Source organism: Rhinopithecus bieti, unplaced genomic scaffold, assembly GCF_001698545.2.
Source record: "Rhinopithecus bieti isolate Rb0 unplaced genomic scaffold, ASM169854v2 scaffold_28987, whole genome shotgun sequence".
Taxonomy (NCBI): domain Eukaryota; kingdom Metazoa; phylum Chordata; class Mammalia; order Primates; family Cercopithecidae; genus Rhinopithecus; species Rhinopithecus bieti.
Genome location: NW_016812958.1, coordinates 462,083 through 487,679, shown reverse-complemented (window position 1 = coordinate 487,679; position 25,597 = coordinate 462,083). Strand labels below are relative to the sequence as shown.

Below are 25,597 nucleotides of genomic sequence, written 5' to 3'. Positions count from 1 at the left end.
CCATTCCACCAGAACTAAGGAAAAAGACAAAAGCAAAGAAGATAAATAGTTATATTATGCCTTTGTTTACTCAGAGTCCAGATGTAAAGGAAAGTGGAAAGAAATCACATGGACGATTGCTCATGACCAACTTCGGAAAACATAAGGTATGAATTAAGAGTAATAAATATGCATAATTCAGTTAATTTAAAGATTCTAGAAGGTAACAGGAGAATATCATCATGACCTTGGAATAACTGAAGATTTCTTAAACAGGACATCAGCAAAGGGAAAGACTGATATTTAAACTACTTTAAAAGTTAAGAACTTCTACACATCAACAGTATCAAAAAGCAAGTTGCATATTGGGAAAGAATATTTTTGAATACATACATCCAATAATATATCCAAAAAAATGTATTTAACATCTTAAATACACATATCCAATACATAATGAATATGTGTTACTAAAACTGGGGTGTGTATTATATATTCTATCCTGAATATATAAATAGCTTCTATAAATAAATGAAAAGATAGGCACCCTAATTTCTAAAAGATGGGCAAAACCCTTAAACAGGCACTTCACAAAAGAAGATATCCAAATTGCTAATAAAGAAAAGGGATTCACCCATCAGTCATCTGGGAAACACAATTTAAATGGCTATGTGATTCCATATACACCCACCACGACAGATAATATTAAAAGATGGCAAGAACCAAATGTTATTGAGGACAAAGAACTTGAATTCTCATACACTGCTTATGGTTGTGCACATTTGTGCAACTACTTTGGCCCACTATTTCACAGTATCTGACTACATACTATGACTTAGCAGTTCTATTGTTAGGTATATGTCAAAAGACAGAAATAGGCCAGGTGCGGTGGCTCATACCTGTAATCCCAGCACTTTGGGAGGCCAAGGTGGGTGGCTTACCTGAGGTCAGGTGTCCAAAACCAGCTTGGCCAACATGGCCAAACCCCATCTCTACTAAAAATACAAAAATTAGCCAGGTGTGGTGGTGTGTGCCTGTAATCTCAGCTACTCGGGAGGCTAAAGCACCAGAATTGCTTGAACCCAGGAGGCAGAGGTTGCAGTGAGGCGAGATTGCGCCACTGCACTCCAGCCTGGGCAACAAGAGTGAAACTCCATCTACAAAAGAAAAAAAAGACAGAAATAACAATATTTATATTGAGATTGGTAATAGTACAAAGAGGAAAAAGTACAAATGTCCATTGATAATAGAATGAATAAAAATTATAGTGTATTCACATAAGAGAATAGTTAACAACTAAGAAAATGACAAAATTACAACTATATGCAATAATATGGTGATCTTTATAAACATGATGTTGAGCAAAATAAACCAGACCCAAGAGAGTACATACAGTTTGATTCCATTGATATTAAATTCAAAACCAGGCAAAAGAAACCCTATAGAGTAGACATCAGAATAGTTATTACCTCCACAGAGAAAGGAATGACAGGGTTGGAGGATCAGAAGGCTTTTAGGAGACAGATAATATTCTATTTCATCATATGTGTGGTTGATTTGTGAAAGACATCAACATGTACACTTATGACCAGTGTACTGTCCTAACTGTATGTTATACTTCAATAAAATAAAAAAAATGTTACACTAACTGGTGTCTTCTGGACAGATTAGCTGTTTGACAGTAAGACTTACATAAGAATTCGATTATTAGATGGTGAACTTTACATTATACATGAGGTTTCTGTAAGGCCATTTCTTCTACTTTAAGGAATGTCATATCTAGAATTTCCTGCCCATCGGTGAGATAATTTATTAGTAGACTAGTCAGATTAGTCATTATCACAAAATATTGAAAACAACCAAAATGTTCCCTCTCAAGGAGTGTGTAAGTAATCTGTGAGTCATTCACATAATGAACAATTATGCGGCCATTAAAATATGATCCCTTGGAAGAGTTCAACATGTGAAACATTAGATGAAAAAATAAGGTGAGAAGTAGATTCTATGGTACGATAACCATGAAAAGATGTGTCAAAACTGGATGTCCAGAAAGTATATCACTCTCTGAATGTTATCTGTCATTGGTGATTCATTTATTATTTCTAATTTTGCATTTTATAGTAAAATGATGCTTAAAAAGACATTTATTATTGTATAACTCAAATTACTATGTGGAATTAGAGAGTATTTCACTTCTGGTTTGCAACTTGTCATTACAATTAAAACAGCCTTTCAAAATAGATGTTTTAGGGAGTACTTCACCTAATTAAAATTTATTGTACCTCAAGTTATAAGAACAAATTGTTGTCCATGAGACTTTTTATAGATTATTTTAATAAATATTGACAGTATTTTAAATGGAAAGTTAATGCTATATAGATTAGAGAATGACTTTCTGTGCCATTTATTTAATCATCACAACAATAATCCTTTGAAATAGATGTTCTTGCCACACTTTTTCTAAAGATCCAATAGGAAGCTAGTGAGATTAGCCAGTTTACCAGCTTGGTGAAAGGTGGAACATGAGATCATCAAATGGTAGGGCTTCCATACCTGCATGCTGAGGTTCTCAAGGCATAAATAATACCGGAGAAAGTTCCAAACCAAACTGGCACCTCACTGTCAGTGCAATAGAGAGAAGTTGAGTATGTTTATGCCAACAGTGTAGCTTGTTTGATTTTGGGGTGGGGGTTGGGAGAAACATGAGAAAATCTAGAAAGTGGCTGGTCCTATGGTAATTTGGGGATGGAGACCCTTTCCCTTTCTAAGCCACATTCCCGACGTCCAGGGTTCCCTGTCTAAACATCTTACTTTTGTTTGTAGACACTGTATTTTTGATGGCAAGTTTGTCTGCAATTATTGGGGTGGTCCTTCCCCATCATTTGTATTGTTTATTTATTTATTTAGAGATGGAGTTTCGTTCTTGTTGTCCAGGCTGGAGTACAATGGTGGGATCTCGGCTCACTGCAACCTCCACCTCCTGAGTTCAAGCGATTCTCCTGTCTCCACCTACCAAGTAGCTGGGATTATAGGCATCTGCCACCATGCCCAGCTAATTTTTGTATTTTTAGTAGAGATGGGGTTTCACCATTTTTTGACCAGGCTGGTCTTGAACTCGTGACCTCGGGTAATCCACCCGCCTTGGTCCCCCGAAGTGCTGGGATTACAGGCATGAGCCACCACGCCTTGCCCATCATTTGTATTGTTGAGGTCTGTGTTGCCTAAATACTGGGGCTATCTCCAAATTGTTGGGGATGAAATCATACCATCCCAAAAAAGTTTTATTGTGAAACAGCTTATCTGTCCAAAAGACATCAGATTAGACCTGGAGCCTTTCAGCCTATATTCTGTGGGTAGCAATATTTTTTCCTGCTGATAGAAATGAAAATGGGTCAAAATCTCAAAAGGGAAATTTGATTCAGATGGTCATTTGAGTGCATACTGATCAAAAGCAGAAATGGTAGTTATTCAATTTTTTTTTTTAAATTAGTACATGTCCTTTTAAAAAAAAAATGTGCCTTTTACAGTTTATTAATAGTGAGCTTCCCATACAAAAGGGCATTTTGTCCCTTATAATCATCTAAATAGATACTGCAACTTTGACTCTACCCCTAGTAGAAACCTTCAAAATGCATGACTAATAAAGTCTTTCTAATACATCAACTTTATATGTCTTCAAAGTCAGTTTCTGAGCATGAAACTCTCAGTTTTGCATTAACATTTTAATATAGTTATGGCCTTAGATATGCTTGTTATTAATGGTGAAGCAAACTGCAATATTTGGTCATTTTTTCCCTCCAAGTTATTATGCTTGTGTAAGACATGTGCATTTTAAAGCCCAGCTCATTCTCTGAATATTGTAAATATACTTGATACAATGAGTTCCTTAAGTTTGTTTTGATTTTTCTGGCAGAAAACTACAAAATCACGGTCTAAATCTTACAGTACTGATGATGAGGAAGACACACAGCAGAATACTGTCAAAGAGGGTGGCCAGCTGTACAGGTATGAAAGCATCTCCATGTCTCCTGCTCACACTCCTGAGGCCCCTCCATCCTTCTCAGCTTAGTCATTTTTCTTGTACATGTCTAGAGAATTGGATCACAAGGAAAGTACTCTGTGCTGTGGAACATGTGAAGAACAGCTGGATATCAAATGATAGTTTATGTAGGGAACTCAGCACTGTGCCTGGCACATAATGAGCTCTTTATAAATGTTAGCTGCAGCGGTTGTCAAGTCAAAGGTATTTTCAGAGAAGAGGGAGGGAGCACATGAACTGATACAAAGGCCGTCACAAGAGACTAGAGAAGATGGATGCTAAGCCCATGTTAGGAGCCAAGCATCTGAAATCAGCCAGATTTCAAATTCTTGTTCCTCCACTTACCAACTCTAACATGGGACGCTTTTGGCTCCTCATTGTATCTGTCCCTTAGAGTCATTGTAAGGATTAAAGGAATTAAACTAATTAGCCCCGTAAGCCCTGGCCCAATTAAATAAGTATTCAAAAAAAGTTCTTTTTTGTTTGTTTGTTTGTTTGTTTTTTATTGCCAATAGTATTTGTGATGAGTAACGTGACCATATTTTCGGAATCCAAATGGTGACACATGATTCGTTCATTACAGGAGTTCCTGGCAGTTTATTTATACCATAACATTCACAAAGAAATACAAATTATATACATTAGATAGATATGGATACATACACACACTTTTGCCTTTATTGAAAAATGAAATTAGAAGCATAGAAGCCCTGTAGGAATAAAACTTTAGTGTTCAATTAAACTTTATATTTGAGCTCCAACAGAATATCTACACACAAAATAGTAACTAATTAGAAGGGCAGAGGAGATGTATGTGGTCCCTACTCTAGGGAACAGAAAATTGAATATATAGTTACAGTAAAGGATAAAGAGAAAATAATAGGATCACCTTCTGGGAGACCTCTGCTGTGACTGTTGTCGTATGTAAGTTTGAGAAAGGCTTAACTCTGACATATATAGCCAGGGAAAAGGCAGTGTTTGAGGAAAGCTACAGTAATCTTAATGTGTGCAAAGGAGACGTCAATATAGGTATCATATGAAATCATTTTGCATGCTGCTTAGTGTCAACTATAGGTTTTCCCATAATAGTTATCAGGGCCTGAGCATCTATGATGACATCCTTTTGGGACTTCAGTAACCTAAGGCACCTCTAGGATGAAGAATAAAAAGAGTTAATTTTCTGTAGAATTTCTCCATCTCACAGAATGTCTTACAGTTTTACTTATAATTTCGAGGCATGACTTCACACTGATTTATAATCATTAGCCTTCACAAAATCAGATTTTCACCAGTGGCTGTAGAATTTCCTAATTATATGGTAAAGAAGGAGCATGCATTCTTTTTTCTATTGATTTTTACCACAGTAAAGTTCTCAGCAGACCATCACATTCCCCTCACATACCCACTTTTCTCCTATAGGGGAACATCTAACTATTGAAAAGAAACCTCACAAAAGAAGATATACAAATGACCAATAAACACATGAAAAGGTGCTCAACATTATTAGACATTAGGGAGATATAAATCAAAACTACCTTTTCACACCCACTAGGATACTTATAACCAAAAAGGCGGACAATAACGCATGTTATTTCTGTTCCCTAGAGTACGGACCACATATGCCTCCTCTGCTCTTCCTAATTAGTTACTATTTTATGTATAGATATTCTGTTGGAGCTTAAAAATATAAAGTTTAATTGAACACTAATGTTTAGGTTTGTTTTTGGTAGTTATGTTTCCCATAGGAGAAAAGTGTGCGTGTGAGGGGAATGTGATGGTCTGTGTAGGACTTGACTGCAGTAGAGAGTGGCGGTACAATTTGTAAGGTTGCAGAGCAGATCCTAGGAACGGTTTGTAGGAGAGAGAGGACTATTAAAATATCTAAGCTAAAAGCAGCACTAGATAAAGTAATGAATGTTTGTTTTAAGAAAGCTGGAGAATATAGAAAAAGTATAAAGAAGAAAGTAAACATCCTTTGTAATTACATCTCTCCAATAATCACTATGGAAATCTGGCATATTAACCTTTAGGTATATAATTCTTGTGGCCCCCTACCCACTATACAGTGTTTCTGTTCCATTTTAGCCCAGCTCTCCTCCCTGCAAAGGCCATGTAGTTCCCTGATGAACTCTGGTGTTACTCCCTAACTGGGTCACAGTGGGAATCCAGCCTTTCACAACAGAACTCACAAATGCATGAGAAGAGGCTGTGATTCCTGGCAGAGCAGAGAATAAAACCACATTACATTAGTCCCCACGTTATCATGAGAAATGCCTCCGGTGGGCACCTGAAACCACAGATAGTAGTGAACCCTCTCTGTATATTGTTTTTCTCTTTCCTTATTAAGTCAAGCACTTACACCTTTTCATTTAAAGGAAGCACTTTGCAGCATCTCTTTGGCATATCTGAATTGCCAGCATTACTACTCCTGCACTTTAGGGCCATTATTAAGTAAAATAAGAGTTTCCTGAACATAAGCACTGCAAAACCTCCACAGTCAGTCACATAAGAAGATTTCTACCAGATGACGCATACATCATGGATATGCTGGACAAAGGGATGGCTCACGTCCAGAGTGGGACGGAGCAGGACCTCACAAGATTTCATCATGCCACCAAGAATGGCACACAATTTAAAATGCATGGCCAGGCGTTATCCTAGCACTTTGGGAGGCCAAGGCGGGTGGATCACTTGAGGTCAGGAGTTGGAGACCAGCCTGGCCAACATGGCGAAACCCTGTCGCTACTAAAAATACAAAAAATTAGCTGGCATGGTGGTGCGCACCTGTAGTCCCAGCTACTCGGGAGGCTGAGGCAGGAGAATCACTTGAACCCGGGAGGCGGAGGTTGCTGGAAACCAAGATTGCAACACTGCACTGTAGCTTGGGTGACAGAGAGGGACTCTGTCTCAAAAAAGGAAAAAAAAATCTCATGAATTGTTTATTTCTGAAATTTTCCACTTAATATTTTTAGACCATGGTTGACTATGGGCAAATGAAACTTTGGAAAGGGAAACTGAGGATAAGTGGGGACTACTGTGGTAGGATTTTTGTGGTGGAAAGAGCACTGAATTAGGAATCACACTTGGGTTCCAATTCTGGCTCCCTTAGGACCTGGGGCAGATATTCCCTATTAAATCATTGTCTTAAATAAGGAAAGTAGGATAACCAATAACCCAAACCTCTTTCAACTCCAAAATGTCATGCGTCCTATGTGGGTACTTCACAGATTGGGTCGCCGAAGGAAAACCATGAAGCTCTGCCGAGAACTCTCTGATTTGGTTGTGTACACAAACTCCGTGGCCGCTCAGGACATTGTGGATGATGGTAAGAATGAAGAGTTTTCTCCTTCCACTCTGAATAAACATTCTTGACCTTTCTCTTTCAATTGTTAATGAATTTTTGTTAATCCGATTATCAACACACATTTTTGGGACTATGTAGAAACCAATTTGAGTGTCAGGAAACTCACTGCTGCTATAGTGTTGAGTTGACATGGAGGGTTCTACTGATTATTGTAGTTGCCTGATTGACCAGAGGCCAGAGAAAGTTCCCACAGGGCCGAGGAGGACTTTATTACTGTACAAAGACAAGTGCATCAGGGCAAGACCTTCCTGCAGCACTTGAACTGTGAAGATCAGGCCTGGCTTGAGGACCAGGTCACTGATGGCCATTCCAAATGCTAATGAGCAAAAGAAGAAATTAATTGGCTAAAACCACAGCTTGAAAAGCCCTATATTTTCTCAGTGAAAGTTTTGACTTGGGTGAAAATAGCTTAATCCAGATTGAAGTTTTAACAAAAAGAGCAGAAATCTCAGTAGCATTGTCTCTGTCACTGTTTTTCACCTATCAGTTGCCACAGGGAGCTGAGAAATTCTAGTCACAGCTATTCATATCCTTGGCTTTCCTGCTAGTTACTCTTGTCTCCTTTATCTTGTATTTCATTTAGTTACTGAATGCTTACAGAAATAACCTACTGTCATGTGGCTTTTCATCTAATTTTAATTTTAGTGGAACTGAAATGTAAATCAGAACCTCCAAATTTCTCAACAAGTTTTAGTGAAGGGGAAGCAACATTGTGTCCTCACAAACCTCCAGGATTCTTTCCTCCCATCGCCCCTGCCCAGCCCCACTCCACAAATGTATCTTTTCTATTTGCAGCAAGATTTCTTCCCTTTGGCCTTGATTCCTTCTTCAAATGGTAACAATTATACAAGATTTAAATGAATTTCACATGTGAAAGCATGAGAAACTGTAGGATTCTCAGCAACGGAGCAGCAAACTCTTATAACAATTGCCCTTAGCTCAAAAATAAACTCAGGGAATGACTGCATTAAGTTTAAATGTATATTTGGTTTAGGGAATAAAAATTTCCAATAAATGGCTTGGAAAACATAATACTATTAATTTAATGAAAATTAATACTGAGCACTGTTTAGCTCTTGAACTTCAACTGTTTTTGTCTTTTTAATTTTTTTGCCAGCCACAAAATGAAAACTAGATAATGAATGCATGGCTTATCCTAATGTGATACAACTCAACTTTATTAATATACTAACTGATATGTGCCTAATTAGCAAGGTCATATTAATGATATTGTGATATGCATATTTATGTGGAAAGACAGACAAAACAGTAGTATTGATTATAGTCCTATTCCATCTGAATTAGGCTTGTCAAAAAGATATTTTCTCCTATAATGTTTAAAACATCCCTCATCAAAATCTGCAAATAAGTTCAATATTAGTATGCTTGAGATATGTAAACTATGTTAATAGGTTATGCCAATAAAATATATTTGAAGATGTATCTTAAAGGAAATGGTCTAAACTAGAAACATCATCACATTAAAAACTGTAATCCTCTAATTTCTTTGCCACAATCTGTATTCCTGACTCTTCTAACTCTGGAGTATCATTGTCAGTTGAACAGCATCTAACATCTAAGGGCGTACAACCCTGAGGACCACAGGGGCCCTGGGAAACTGTGAGTTAATAAACATGCGGAGTCTAGGTATGACTCAGGCCCAGCTGGCTCAGCAAGACATATATAGTTCAACTCGTTGGTTTCATGGACCATATCTCTCTGTCTGGGCTCACACACACTCAGCTTATTAGGGCTGAATAAGAATGAGATTCTGGGTAACTTTGGATCTTTTTATCTGGGCTGGTCTTTTCCAGCATGTTCAAAGGACATATGGGTGGCCATTTTGGGGATAGGGTACGGGTGCTTGGTGAAGGGGTGGGAATAGTGGGGGCTTTGTAGATATGGTACAAAAGGTAGGACTGGAGACAAGAGTGGACTATTAAATGTTGGGAGCTTTACTCCATTATGACCCCCAAATTTGCAGCTTCTGTGAGTCTAGATTGACCCCTCCTGATGATTGTGCTGGCAGAAACTTTATTACAGGCTTCATGTACTTTTACCTCCCTTTACTTTTTTCCATAGTTTATATACGTGGCGAGGTGAATGACTGTCCTTGTTCTCAAAAGTTTTATTCCTTTATAATGCTTTTGACCTCTTTTTCTCCATTATTATTCCTTTCTCCCAAACAGGTTTCAGCTTGTTCCATAGTTCTATTCAAATCAACTTTAAAACTCAACTTTTTATTCTTGTAATTGTTCTTTTTCCTTTATTTTCTTGGATCCTGAATGTTACTATTAATACATGTTTTACACGTGTGCCTTTTAGATGAGTGCCTTCAATGAATGTCTTCCTGTTATCAGGAAGAAGCTATCCAGTTTTATTTATCCTTGGTTGCCTATATCTTTGGCACAGATATTCTGTTTAAGTTTTTTTTTCTACCCATTCTTTTCATGCTAGCCAGATAGTCATAAATTAGTGGAATGATTGAATTCTCAGGGAGAACAGGGGACCCAGAAATAGACAGCTGCTTGAGCAAGACACACAGCTCTGATTTGGCCTCAAAATTCCATTCCTAAACATGGAATTTTATGGGTCTTTCCTGTTGAGAAGCTGCCTCTACTCTGGTTGAATCCACTCTCTAGTGCTCTGCTTTTTGCTATTGGTATACTCTGACATTATTATAAGGTCTTTTGTGCATAGCGTTTTCTTTGCTGTAGTTCTCACTTCCTTTTTCTCTCTATTAAAACTGCCAGGAACCACAGGAAATGTGTTATCATTCAGTGAAACAAGAGCACATCAGGTTGTTCAGCAAAAATCAGAGCAGTTCATGATTTATAATCAAAAGCAGCTCACGAGGATTTACCCCTCTGCCTACCGCATTGATTCCAGTAACTTCAACCCGCTCCCCTACTGGAACGCAGGCTGCCAGCTAGGTGCGTACTCCTTGGGAAGGAGCGGTTCTCTGTATATTCTGACTATGCCACCATCTTGCCTAATTCTCTCCAACTTTTAACTTGCACAGTGGCACTGAATTATCAATCCGAAGGACGAATGATGCAGTTAAACCGAGCCAAATTCAAGACAAATGGCAATTGTGGCTACGTCCTCAAACCCCAGCAAATGTGCAAAGGTGTGTATTAATTTCACAGTCATAAATGCAGGTGTATGTTAATTTCATAGTCTAAATGCAGGCAACCTTTATTAAGGAAGCTGTTTAGAAAGTGTGATACCCTAGAGTTTTCAACATTTTTTTTTTTTTCCAAAAAGATAGGTTAAGGTGTTTGAATGTGAATTAGAATTCTTGTTACCACTACTTAATATTTGGTTAGCCATGATGTTTAGAATATTATCTTGAGAGGTTGTGTGTGAAAGAGGGACATGGATGGTATTGGGTTATCATTTGAAATCCAGTGCCATGTATAAGCTGTACTGCTTTTTAAGGTGTGAGCCCTATCTTCCAGAAACTATCTTAGGTAATGTGAGTTCTGTGACCTGCTGGCAAGCTTCAATTCCACCTGAAACAATTTTATCAAGCTATTTTACTCAGTGTAAGTCCAATTACAAAACAGTGCTAACAAAAGAGAAAGGATAGGCTGGTTGTGGGGGCTGATGCCTGTAATTCCAGCACTTTGTGAGGTCGAGGCGGGCGGATCACCTGAGGTCAGGAGTTCAAGACCAGACTGGCCAACGTGGTAAAATCCCATCTCTACTGAAAATACAGAATTAGCTGGGCATAGTGGTGCATGCCTGTAGTCCCAGCTACTCGGGAAGTTGAGGTAGGAGAATCGCTGGAACCCAGGAGGCAGAAGTTGCAGTGAGCCAAGATCACACCACTGCACTCCAACCTGGGTGACAGAGTGAGACTCCATCTCAAACAAAACAAAACAAAACAAAAAAAGGATAATGTTGTGTTAGATCAAACAACACTTTCTTTTGGTTCTGCTCATTAAAATTATTTTTAAAATTTCTAAATTACATTTACAACAATTCAGATAAAAACATTGTTGACAGGATTATCTTCAAGATTTTATGCTTTGCACGTTTTCTTGCTCTGCTGTTTACTTAATTTCAGGTCTTCTTTCTGTTTGTTATATTCACTCATACCTGAGATAGTTTAGGTTAGAAAATTATTTGAATCTGACATAATTGTTCTTCTTTCCACACTGTTGGTGTTCAAATAAAATGCTGCTTTTCCTCCATTCCACAGTTGATCATTGCATTGCAAACACTTGCTTTAAGTTGGCCCACTCCACTGGCCTTGGGAACATGGATTCTAATGAAAACCACAGCTATGCAACACTGATAGTTATGTGTTCATGTAATTCAGCATTTGTTTTTGTCTGTTTGTTTGTTTACAAGCTTAAACTGTGCATGTGTGCGTGTTTCTTCTTATGTTACCAACTTATACTTTACTTGGCCTAGGTACTTTCAACCCTTTCTCTGGTGACCCTCTTCCTGCCAACCCCAAAAAGCAGCTCATCCTAAAAGTTATCAGTGGACAGCAACTCCCCAAACCTCCAGACTCCATGTTTGGAGATCGAGGCGAGGTAAGTTGTTGCCTATGACTACATGTCTAACTGGTTAATTATGTGATTATCTTAGTTCATTTACATTTTATCTGAAATGTCTTCAGAGATGTATGTGTGTTCATAACTGAGCACTGACCTCAGCTTATCAGACAATAACTAATTTATTATTAAGTCACACAGTTCTTGTTGTACTGCTGTTCATAATCTATTTTGAAGGCATGAGTGCACACAATTGAATTCACAATTTAAGGTTGACACTGGCATTGCTAAAATTGGACTGCAAAGACAATTATATTATTAATGGAACACTGCCCAAGAGTGTATCTTAACCTGGGAAGGCAATGTTCCGTTAATAATATAACCTCCACATTCCTCTCCTCCGGGCAGTGCTCCTCCTTGCTGCCCATCAGCCACCTGCTCCTTGGCCGTGTGCAATTCTTATTATCGTTTGCTGTACCTGTGTAGTGTGATTTTAAAATGTCTTCATCTGTGGCCACAGTCTTTTTTCTTTCCAGAGCTTTTAGCCCATTGTTTCCATTAGACCTTCTTGGCCCTTGTTTTCTCCCTAAATAGCAGCTTCTCCTATGTTCTTGCCCTTCCTCTCAGAGCTGATCCATTATTTCAGGCTCTTTGTTGCTCCCACCTGTTAAACCATCATTTTTGGATCTTAAGGAAGGAAATTACAGAGCTGTACAATTTGGTACCACCATAAATGCTTTATTTAAGAACTCTACTTTCTTTGCTTTAGACTTTCTTACATTAGCTCTTTCTAGATTCTTTGGGTTTTATTCCTTCATTGTTCATTACCCAGAACTGGCACCACAAAGGAGAGTCTACAGATGACCAATAAGACAAGATCCTTCCACCTAGAGGAGAGGATGGGAATTAAAGTATACGAATCAAACATGGATAGCTTGATTAATTATTATGCCACCCAGATCAAGACAGAGCATATCCAGAATCCCTAGAAGGCTCCTGTCCACCTTCCCAGTCAATATCTACCCTCCCCACTGCCTCTCATAGCAAACACCAACCCCTATCACAACAGGCAAATTTTGTCTATTCCTAAACTTTATATAAATGGACTCTTAGAGTAGGTACTCTTTTATGTCTGGCTTGCTCAACATTATGTTATATAGCAGAACTTTATTCTTTTCTCATTGTTGAGAGTATTCATTGAACACATATTTCTGACCGGGCATGGTGGCTCACATTTGTAATCCCAGCACTTTGAGAGGCTGAGGTGGGCAGATTGCTTGAGCTCAGGAGTTTGAGACCAGCCTGGACAGCATGGCAAAACCCCATCTCTACAAAAATACAAAATTACAAAATTAGCAAAATTACAAAATTAAAAAATACAAAAATTAGCCAGGTGTGGTGCGCAAGCCTGTAGTCCCAGCTACTCAGGAGACTGGGGTGGGAGGATGGCTTAAACCCGTGAGGGTGGAGGATGCTGTGAGCTAAGATCATGCCACTGCATTTCAGCCTGGGCTACAGAGTAAGACCCTATCTCAAAAAACAAAATAACAAAAAACAAAAGATGCATATTCCACAATTATCCATCCTATTCATGATAGAAATTTAGGTTGTTTCCAGTGTTTGACTATTATAAATATAGCTGCTCTGAGCATTTGTGCATGGGCAAAACATCTCAGTTCTGTTGGGTATTTGCCCTGAACTAAAGTTGTAGGTTCACAGGGTAAAGTTTGTTGGCATTAATAAATACTAGCAAACAGTAATTTAATATTTTTTATACTTGTCTCGTATATCTGAATCCACCACACCTAGTACCATTTCTTTTTCTTACTAAGCACCTTGTAAAATCAGTTGCTGTCGAAATGTAGACATTTTGGCCAATATTCTCAGATTAATTAACATATGTATAGAAATATATTATTTGTAATAGTACTTTCTCTTTATTTAATAGATCATTGACCCTTTTGTTGAAGTTGAAATTATTGGATTGCCGGTAGATTGTTGTAAAGATCAAACCCGTGTGGTAGATGACAATGGTAAGATCATAATCTGTGTTCACTTTTTAATGAAGATGGTCTAGAAATAGAATTTACACTAAAAAAAGGGTCTATGTAGACGAACAAGAAATCTCTAAAATCCGTAACTCCCATCTGAGTTTATGTTAAAAACTTTTCAACACATAAAACTAAGTAACTGGGATTGATGCATGGTTTATTTTGATGGTGTTGTAATCTAGGCTCTCCAGACTTTTGCTTTTAAAGGAATTTTTTTCTTCTAGTAGGAAGAGTAAATGATATTTTAAAGAACTGGGTTAAAAATTCACTGAGGAAATGCCTCCATTATATGTTTATATTGTATTTTTATGACATGAGTTTTCTCAAAACTCTCATTTGTGAAGCCTATGTGTCTTGATAATTTCTCATTTCTGGAGCATGTAAAACTCTAAAAGCAAGCCCAATGTAGTCTGGCGAGTTTACTTCTTGAGTATTTTCATACAATTGGAGGGGCAGCATTCTTCTTATATTTTGGCCATAATATAAAGAAAGTTTTCTTTACCCAAGCCTCGTGTCTTTTTATTTGTAATCTTTTAAAATTTGTTTGTTCATACATTTCACAAACATTATTGCCTACCTACTTTTCTCAATCTCTTGTGATTAATACTGTAAAATACATTTGAAGCACAATCATTAATTTGAGAAATTAGGGGTTCACAGGGAGTCCCTGAAGGAGCACTACAGTTCCAGAGTAGGGCAAACCTGTAACTTAGGAAAAAATGTTCACAGAAAGAAACCTTCTTAAACTGCGTTTTTCCACCAATGTTCAATAGATTATTCTTTCTTTTTTTAATCTCAGAAATAATTGAGAAGTCATCACTAAGTCAACAGAAAGATCGTCTCTTATTCAAGAGGGGTATCTCAGTGATTTTCAGCTCATAATTATTTCATTAGCTTGACGCTTTTAATAGGGTTCAGTGGCTGATACCTCCTAAATGCATACATTTTTAAAAACTTATTTTCATTTTTTAGAAAGGAAAAAAACCAGGAACTTACGGAGTAGTTGAATTTTTAACAGCTTTTATAGTTATTTTATTGGAGAGAATTTTGCCAAGTAAATGTAGTTTTGCATTTTAGTATTTGAGGTGAAATATACCTTTTTAACGTATTTTTCAGTAGCTGTGAAAATATGCCATCATTCATTCAGTAAGGTCTTGCTTTGTGAGAAGCTACTGGGAATCAATAGTGCATAGTCTAATTTGACCCTGTCACTAACTATAAGACCTTGTGTGGCTTTGGACACATTATCGTCTATGGACATCAATTTTCTCAACTACAAAATGTCTTATAAATACTGATATTCCCTACTTTAAAAGATGAGTGTTACTTGTATAGTTTTGAAAGTAATATATTTTGAAAGTCAGTAATACATAGTTTTAAATTAGAAACAAAACCAAAACCCTGCTCTACTCTAAAACTCTAAAATCCTCTAAAAAAAACTTAGAGGATTGCTGTAAGAAATAAGATGATGTATGTACAATAGGAGTTGAAACCTGCAAAAGCACCTTATAAAATGTTTGTTGGTGGTTATTACAGCAGTGGACTCTTTGGTGCATGAGAAGCATAATTCTGTTGGGAGAGGATATCATTCTTTATTGTTTTGGCTAAAACATTATTCTTAGATCACTACTATAGATAATTTTTTAACTTATTGAAGCATTCTGAATACTAAAGAGCTTCTCTACAATACAGTTAGGCATCAAAGATTAATACATTTGATGTGATAATTTACAGGCAATTTTCTTACCAATTATTTTCTAGTAAGGGGGTAAATTTCGAGGCTTTATTCCAGTAAGGCATCCCGGAGTGGCTTAGTTGTCTTCATGAGTTTAATAACCACTGCAAGCAATTTTCACCGTCTGCTTTGCAGATGTTGCTGCCAACTCGTTTTCAGCCAAGTCCTTTGCTTTTCTGATTTTTCTTTTCCTATTTCTCTGAGGATTTAACCCTGTGTGGGAAGAAACGCTGACATTTACAGTACACATGCCGGAAATAGCTTTGGTTCGGTTCCTCGTGTGGGATCATGATCCCATTGGACGAGACTTTGTTGGGCAAAGAACCGTGACCTTCAGCAGCTTAGTGCCTGGTAGGTATGAGCTGGCCTTTTCTCTCTAGACTGACCATTCCTTTTTCTTTGGAAGATATAATACATCATATGTTACTTACATAATAGCATACGTGATATATAAAATATGTGTCATATAATAAACGTGACTTTTAACAAGCTTTGTAAAATGTAAAGGATTATAGTTGGGCTGGATGCAGTGGCTCATGGCTGTAATGCCAGCAATCTGGGAGGCCAAGGTGGGAGGATCACCTGAGGTCAGGAGTTTGAGACCAGCCTGACCAACATGGAGAAACCCCATCTCTACTAAAAATACAAAATTAGCCGGGTGTGGTGGTGCATGCCTGTAATCCCAGCTATTCGAGAAGCCGAGGCAGGAGAATCGCTTGAACCCAGGAGGCAGAGGTTCCAGTGAGCCGAGATCATGCAACTGCCTTCCAGCCTGGGCAACAGAGCAAGACTCTGTCTCAGAAAAAAAAAAAAAAGAGCCATAGTCAAGTCAGATACTTAATTTTGTTGCACCCGTGAGAAAGTCAAATGCAAGTTCAACTAAAAAGAAATGACTGTCTTTCCTTTTATTAGGCTACCGGCATGTCTATTTGGAAGGACTGACAGAAGCATCCATATTTGTACACATAACCATCAATGAAATCTATGGAAAGGTGAGAAAGATCATAGGATTTAAAGTCATATACATTAATATGGTCCTCAACAATGCTACTGATTAATTGCATAATAGGAATGTAAATTTTGACAAACTGTGCTTGAACCAAAAGCTCTAAGGAAGCCCAGCGAGCCCAGTCTGCTCTTCCAGTCATGTCCTGATCCACCTGTACTCTTCACTGTTTAAGCTGTGTACTCATTCCTTCTACACAGGGCCCCTCTCTGGGCTTAATAGAATTGAGAAAACTATTATTCTCTCAGGCAGTAATCTGTTTGGCTAAAACAATGAAGATACAGTTAAATATTGAATTTTATTTTAATCCTTAAAAAGACTCAACTGACCTCAGTGGGAAACGTAGTGTCTCAGATGGTTGATGAATTAGCTGTACTAACTGGTCTGTGATCCCAGCCACTTCTAGGCAGGCTACATTCATTTGGTACCAATGTTTTTAACTGAAAATCTAAAAATTGTGAATGGATTTTAAAGCTACCTACAGGACTGAAAAGAAGGAGACCACAAAAATGCATTCTAGTTCTTTCCTGATACTGTTGTCGTGGTTATAGAACTCATTTGAGGTTTACAAACCAGTAGGTTGTCCTCTGGTCATGTCAAGTAATTGGCGACTTGGTTACCGGTATGAATTTTCAGGACCACATGGGATTTGGAGGGACTGTTAAAGCATTGAATGGGGCCTAGAAATGTCCCGTGCTCTTTACCAGAAAATCTGTATAGCTGGATGCTTCCTCATCTGTGAATGTGGGATAAAAATAATACCTGCCTCATAAGTAAATATATTTCTTAGAAAGCTGCCTGGTACACACTAAATGCTCAGAAATATTGGCTAATATTAATGTGATTATGACTACAATCCAGCTAATAAGGAATGAACCATTTCAGCCTGAATTAGGGTGTGTAATGTTTATTTTCATATCAGTCAGCAAGGGTGTGGAGGTGAGGGTAAGGATCGTAATTTCTAAGACTGGTCAAGTTTTATACCATAACTTTCTGTGTTTAGTCCTGGATTTCTGTTCATGCTGCTTGTTGGAATCTTGCCTCTCATCTAAGTAGACACAAATGTAAATTATTCAAAAATGATTCTTGAATTCTAGGAATCCCAGGTTAACTACAGATTATCTCTAGCATTTATCACATTGAGGGAAACAATTAAATTCTGAATTTGTTTAAAACTTGAGCCAGAAATAAATTAAAATCTGAAAGTGTTCTATATCATTCCCATCTTCTCTCCTAAATAAATGTCCATTTATGAGTCATACTCTTTGTTCCTTTCAAGATGTGTTCGGGTTGGGATCCACACATCACTGTGTAGTGGTGTTGGTCGAACAATGAATGAGCATAAGACTGAAAATCCCTGATACTAACAGAAAGGGTTTATAGACATGTATGCATTTTTTCTTTTGTGTTTACTTGTGACACCCTCTTCAATGAGCCCCAATTGTGTTTTGTTGTGTTTTGTTTTTTTCCTTTACAGTGGAGCCCTTTAATACTCAATCCCAGTTATACTATATTGCACTTTCTAGGAGCTACAAAGGTAGTTTCTCAGCATGGTGCTTTGTTCTGGCTGGCATATTTCTTTTAAGTGGTTATGGCAGCATGCTTTTTCATATCACTCCATTTTCCTGCTTACCACTTTGAAACATGCATCTGTTGCTTTAAGGCGCCTGAAGTTCGTAGCAGTCTATGAGCTGTGGAGACTTTTCCTACCATTTTGTCATCTCTGGGTAGGAAACTTCTGGGAGAGCTTGATGTAAGAATGGAAGGCTGAAGTCCTTGCAAAGTAAGGTTGATAAGATGTGCATGAAGTTGTGTAAACATGCTGTGAGCTGCTGCTTTCTTGGTGTGAATATATTTCAATGGCTGTACAATTTCGGTTTATATTCATTTTTCATGGAGATGTCATTTTAAAGGCAAGTTGTTGACGTGATGGCATTTGCTTAACTTGTGGTTGGTCCTTTTGTGTCTTCAGAATAGACAACTCCAGGGTCTGAAGGGACTGTTCAATAAGAATCCTAGGCACAGTTCTGCAGAAAACAATTCCCATTATGTACGGAAACGATCGATTGGAGATAGAATTCTGCGACGCACAGCCAGCGCCCCGGCCAAAGGCAGGAAAAAGAGCAAAATGGGCTTCCAAGAAATGGTGGAGATAAAGGATTCAGTGTCCGAGGCCACAAGAGACCAAGATGGTGTGCTGAGGAGGACCACACGCAGTTTGCAAGCACGTCCTGTCTCTATGCCTGTTGACAGAAACCTTCTGGGAGCTTTGTCGCTGCCTGTATCTGAAACAGCAAAAGACATTGAAGGAAAAGAAAACTCTCTGGGTAAGATGCTTTAAGTTTCTCTAAGAATAAACCCTTCTAGGCTGCATTTCAGTCCCTGTTTACCATTATGAAGAGGTTGACACTCTGTAGTAAAAGTAAAATATATTGAAAATAAATACTTTTAATGTGATCTTCTACATGAGAAGATTTTAAACATTGGGGGCCAGGTAGATCCATTTCCTCCTCACCAAGAGCTTTATAATATCAACATCTGAAATTGACAGTGAGAGATAGGGGAGCCATTAGGTGTTATGGCATAGAGAGGAAGATGAAACCTGCAAAATAGGATTGGAAATACTGGTTTTCCAAATGAATGCCATATTTACTGATTGTTCTGAGGGTGAATATGGTTGTATTACTTTTCTTACATATAACACATTTCCGTGACTGGAAATGTTTATGGAGAAAGAAAACCAGTTGTTAAAAACAAGTCACGTTTTTCAAAAACAAGCAAATCTTTTTTTCTCAAGAGGTGGCTCGGGCAGTGTTTTCCTATGGCCTCACTTCCCTGATCCTTGGATGCTGGCAGGGATGGAGGTGTGCCTGCAGCTTTAGCACAGTCGTGGGCTCCACAAGCATAGGGACCAGGTGCTGCCTGTCTTTTTCCTTAATTTGAGTGTATCATTGACTCATATCAGGAGCTCAATACAGAGTGAAGACTGCCTTGCAGTGTGCCAGAGAGCTTTTGACTGATGTCGGTGACTCCCATCCCATCCTATCTGGGGGTAAATTTAAGTGCCAAAACTGTGTGCATTTGATATCTATGCAGCAAATATGTTTTAATTAAATCAGAGTCATATCAGACAACTAAAATGTGGTACTGATTTCCTTTGGCAAAATTGTTCTTTTATCTTTTATCAAATGGTCTAATTTCAGTGCTCTCTTTTCCCACAAACACCATTTTACTTGTGTTGATTTTTTGTTATAAGATATTCTTGAATGGTTTATTTGAAGGAGAAAAAGAACATTTAAAAGTTTGAAATTTTGCTAAGAGCAGTGTCAGAGAAGAGATAAAATATGTGCCTTAAAATGTATTTTAAAATCCCATCTTAGGGAAAAATAAAGCTATATTCAATAGAAATTGGTTCTATCCTGTTAATGCCACAATTAAGATGTTAATACCATTAAGGTGAGTTAGAAAGCATTTTTGAGGTAATATTTCTTTCCTACTTTCAGTTATATAAATTAGTCATGTGTATTAAACTTTTGGTAAATATAAAACAATACATAGTTATATTGCATTAAGTACAGAAAAAGCAGACTACAAAATTCTATATATTATTCTGTTCCTCTGCAAAATCTTACAGTGGCTGTCTCAGTGGTAACATCATATGGTATTTAATTTTTTCTTTATAATTTTTTGAGGTTTTCAAAATTTTTATGATGAATATTTTTAGTTTGGAAACTATTTAATAATAAGTTGAACAAGTTCTTTTTTCTTATGTATCATGACTCTGGAAGCATTATATTATTAAAATAACCTGATCAAGAATTGAATACCTCATACTCTCCTAGCAGTATACTAACCAAGCTGGGCTATCCCAAATTACTGTGAATTGTGTTTTTATGGTTTTCCTTTACTGTGTCTGACAACTTACTGCCACTTTTAGGGAAGGAGGCAATATGAAATTTGTGTGTTAAAAAGAAATATATGATTAACAAAAAATAGATATTAGCAATGACATGGAATTGATGACCGATTTTTATCTTTACATTTTAACTCAACAGATATTGATATTTTAATGCATTTATTACACCTTCCAATTATTTTAGAAATTAATTGATTAAATTAAATATGCTCCCAAAATGTTTTGAAAATGACATTATTATGTTTTTCTTCTTTTCTTCTTTTTTGTTGTAACTAATACATGTATAACTTTGAAAGCTTATAGTATCTTGCTTACAGGTACCACAATGCTTTGTTTAACAGAGCTGTCTTGTTCTGTTTCTATTGCCATGCTTCTGTGTAGTACAAATCTGAATAGGAAACAACTTAAGGTAATCCTCACTGTAAAAGTATGGTAACTCATTGACATTTTTTTGACAATGAATATTACATCCTTAGCAGATGTAATAGATATTCAAAGGGAAGCTTCAGTGAAATTCCTATAAATATATTTTACCATTTATTCATCACACAGACACTTTGTTGCAAACCTATGCAATCCATAATTATATTCTGTCACAGTGTAACAGATTTACATTCTCCATTTGTCTGTCTGAAGACAACATGAGTGTTTGCAGGTTCTACATAAAGTGATACATGTCACCTAAAATATTGTTTGTTTCCTTCAGCAGAAGATAAAGATGGCAGAAGAAAAGGGAAAGCAAGTATAAAAGATCCACATTTTCTAAATTTCAACAAAACGTTATCGTCCTCCTCCAGTGCTCTTCTCCACAAAGATATCATCCAAGGGGACGCCATTGTATCTACTGCCCACATGTCAGTCACAGGAGAACAGCTGGGCGTGTCAAGTCCTAGGGGTGGGAGAACCACATCAAATGCCACAAGTAATTGCCAGGAAAACCCCTGTCCCAACAAGTCTCTCTCCCCAAGGCAGCATTTGGCTCCCGATCCTGTAGTTAACCCCACACAAGATCTACATGGTGTGAAAATCAAGGAAAAGAGGAATGCTGAGGGCTTTGTGGAAGGGAAAAGCATCTTATCAGGAAGCATCCTTTCTCATAGCAACCTAGAAATTAAGAACCTGGAAGTTAATAGGGGTAAGGGCCGAGCTGCAACATCCTTTTCTTTGTCAGATGTCTCCATGCTGTGTTCTGACATACCTGACCTACATTCAACTGCAATTCTGCAGGAGAGTGAAATTTCCCATCTTATTGACAATGTCACTTTAACAAATGAGAATGAGCCGGGCAGTTCCATCTCAGCCCTGATTGGCCAGTTTGATGAGACCAATGATCAGGCTCTCACAGTTGTTTCTCATCTTCATAATACCAGTGTGATGTCAGGCCATTGTCCCTTGCCTAGCCTGGGCCTAAAAATGCCCATCAAGCGTGGTTTTTCCAAGGGAAAATCCAAGTCTTCCTTCCTGTGCTCATCTCCGGAGCTGATAGCACTCTCGAGTCCTGAGACCACCAAACATGCAACGAACACGGTTTATGAAACTACCTGTACTCCCATCTCTAAAACCAAACCAGATGATGACCTTTCTAGTAAGGCCCAGACAGGGGCCATAGAAAGCAACCTTCCTGGGTCCCCTAATACTTCTCATGACTGGTTACCAAAAAGTCCTACCAAGGGAGAAGACTGGGAAACACTGAAGAGCTGCAGCCCTGCCTCTTCCCCTGATTTGACTCTGGAGGATGTAATAGCTGATCCCACTCTCTGTTTCAATTCTGGGGAGAGCAGCCTTGTGGAAATTGATGGAGAATCAGAAAATCTTTCTCTAACAACCTGTGAATATAGGAGAGAGAGCACAAGTCAACTTGCTTCTCCTTTAAAACTCAAGTATAGTCAGGGTGTGGTAGAACACTTTCAAAGAGGTTTGAGAAATGGCTACTGTAAAGAGACCCACCACCCTTCTGTCCCTGAAATATTCAACAGTATTCAAGATGTCAAAACTCAAAGTATTTCTTATCTAGCCTATCAGGGTGCTGGCTTTGTGCATAACCATTTCTCAGATTCAGATGCAAAAATGTTCCAGACCTGTGTGCCCCAGCAGTCTAGTGCTCAAGATATGCATGTTCCTGTACCCAAGCAGTTGGCACATCTTCCTTTGCCTGCTCTGAAATTGCCCAGTCCTTGCAAATCCAAAAGTCTGGGGGACTTAACATCAGAGGACATTGCCTGCAATTTTGAGAGCAAGTACCAGTGTATTAGTAAGAGTTTTATTACAACTGGCATTAAAGACAAGAAGGGTGTGACTGTGAAGACAAAGTCATTAGAGCCTATAGATGCCCTGACCGAGCAGCTTCGGAAGCTTGTGTCCTTTGACCAGGAAGACAGCTGCCAAGTAATATATTCAAAGCAGGATGCCAATCAGCTCCCCCGGGCACTAGTCAGGAAGTTGTCATCCAGAAGTCAGAGCAGAGTGCGCAATATTGCTAGTCGTGCCAAGGAGAAACAGGAAGCCAACAAGCAGAAAGTTCCAAACCCCAGCAATGGGGCAGGCGTGGTTCTTAGAAACAAACCCTCAGCACCCACCCCTGCAGTGAATCGCCACTCCACCGGCTCCTACATCGCAGGCTACCTGAAGAACACGAAAGGGGGTGGCCTTGAAGGCCGGGGCATCCCGGAGGGGGCATGCACAGCTCTTCACTATGGCCACGTTGACCAGTTGTGTTCAGATAATTCTGTTTTGCAGACTGAGCCAAGCAGTGATGATAAACCAGAAATTTATTTTCTTTTGAGACTGTGAATTATATAAAACTGCATTCTTAAGGTTTACAAGGTATTCCGTAGAATGTTGGAGTTTTCAGTAAATAAGTTCCTTGGCTTTGGAATGATTTTCAAATGTATTTTTAAACTTGTATTTGGGTATCCTTTTGACTTCATGTGTTCTCCCTGTTAATGCGTCTGTATATAGATTTGGTGACGTTTCCCATGTACCTATTATGATCTTTCTCCCTTGAGGTGTTGTAAACTATTATCAGTATGAAATATGTGCATGCCCTAGATGTGAAACTCCTCAGCAGCTCGGGTTATAATGTGTGTGTGTTTCACCAAGATGTCCTTTACTGTGTCCTCAGATTGCATCACAAATGTAGTCATTTTTACTCTCTAACTGTTGAGTTGATTAAGAGACTTTGCAAATGACAAAGGGATGAATTCCTTACTTTAATCTGTTATCATTTTTCCTATGTTTCCCTCTTTGTTGAGAAGCCCAGATGCATTTTTATAACTCAGTTTTAAAAACTTTAAAATAGTTACCTTGCCTTTTAGGATGTTCTTATCCCACCCATGAAGAGAGTTTAAAGGGGATGGTTAGCTGCTCCCCATGCCCTCCCCACTTTTTGGAATAGGCTGTGAGGGTGTGAGGAAGAAGGCCGTCTTTTGTATATAAGGACAAAATTGTTTGTTTTACATAAATTTTGTTACATATTTTTGCTAATGGCTTTGTATGTAACAAGAAGCCAGTTGCCAAACTACTTGTACTTTTGAATTTTCTGATTGAATTACAGACTGTGAACAATGGCTTTCAGAATGAGGGACTTCCATCAGACAGACGCTAATGATAATAGTAGCACAAACTGAAAACTTCCCCAAAGCTTTCAAAGAATATTTTCTCATAATAAAATCCGAGTGAATAGATAATTAGAAGAAACATTTTTCCTTCAGGGAACCAAACAACTCTATTTTAGTACTGACATGCATTATTTTCACTGTGAATTCACTTTTTTATTGCATGTTCAGATGTCCCTCTTTGTTTTTTTTTTTTTTTTTTTTTTGGTAACGTTAACTGCAATGATGTTCTTCCTGGAATTCACGAAAATATAATTAAAACACATTTTTAAACTCTTGGTGAACTTTTTTTACAATTGAAATTCATACGATGACTGTTGAGTAAAAGCACTCGGAGCACTCAGACCTACTTTCCATGTGTTTGCGGCAAAATAGAAAGCTATCACGGAGGACAGTTTTAAGCAGCAATTTAAGTCTCTGAGTGTTTTCCTTATGCTTTAAAAAGCGTATTTGTGAGGTGACTTGAAAGAAAATCAAATGTAATGAGTTTCTTTGCATTTGGCATTGCTATTGCAAGTTTAAAAATAAGCCTTCCGAACTGGTTGTGGTGGTGGGCGGTGGGAGGGGAGCAGTGGTAGTGGTGGTGGTGGTGGTGGGTAGGGGAGCCATGTGGGGAAGGCAAGTGAGATGCTATGTTTGGCAAATGAAGCTGTCTGAAGCTTTGCAATGTGGGGGAAGAGGGCAGAGGAGAACACTTGGTCCCTGGTTCTCTTGGTCCCCAACTCTGAGCTTTTCCCCAAAGTTGGGGGTCCTTTATTTTCTGGACAAGCACTGGGAATCTGGTTGGGGCTGATGTGTAATGGTGAAAGGGTAAGTGACCATTTCTATGCCCTTAGTGAGCCCAAGACATTTTTGTTTTCTTGTGAGTTCTGAACCTCCTAATTCTATCCTTAGATCATGGTTTGTTTTTAAGGTATCCTTGTTTTAGAAGGGATTGACATGATGTACAGTTGTTAAAATTCACTTGCCAAAGAATAGAATTTAGTTACTCTTTAGGATTTGATGGTATCTTTGTTCTAAAACAGATCCAGGAGTTTACATTTGTTTTGTTTTGTTTCTTTAAGGTAAACACTGACATTTTATGGACTAGAATTATGAAATCCCCAAAATTATGGGAAATGAAATACAAGTAATTTCAGAAAATAGGCTGGGAATGTTTCTAGCACAAAGAAAAGACAAATATTTAAGGTGATAGATATCCCAGGTACACTGGTTTGTTCTGTGCAAATTATATGAATGTACTAAATTATCGTATGTACCCTCCTCCCAAAAGAAGAAAATAGGTTGCATGCACAGTACTTCTGGCTCTCCTAGGAAATATTCATTTTCCTTTGCTCCTTAAAGTTCTTAAATGGAAATATTTGATAAACAAATTTGATAATGGATGA

The 25,597-nt window shown here is 38.0% G+C and overlaps 1 protein-coding gene across 1 annotated transcript in view; it reads left to right on the top strand.

Annotated features, from left to right (window-relative positions):
* PLCH1 (phospholipase C eta 1) overlaps positions 1-24,483 on the top strand; it is a 227,451-nt gene extending 202,968 nt beyond the window's left edge. The window contains 12 exon segments of the mRNA XM_017847382.1: positions 75-146; positions 3,890-3,981; positions 7,243-7,340; positions 10,133-10,312; positions 10,402-10,509; positions 11,802-11,926; positions 13,836-13,920; positions 15,878-16,024; positions 16,586-16,665; positions 18,157-18,216; positions 18,652-19,006; positions 21,302-24,483. Of these exon segments, the coding sequence (XP_017702871.1) occupies positions 75-146; positions 3,890-3,981; positions 7,243-7,340; positions 10,133-10,312; positions 10,402-10,509; positions 11,802-11,926; positions 13,836-13,920; positions 15,878-16,024; positions 16,586-16,665; positions 18,157-18,216; positions 18,652-19,006; positions 21,302-23,385 (3,486 nt within the window). The 3' untranslated portion in view covers positions 23,386-24,483.
* The last annotated feature ends 1,114 nt before the right edge of the window (positions 24,484-25,597 follow it).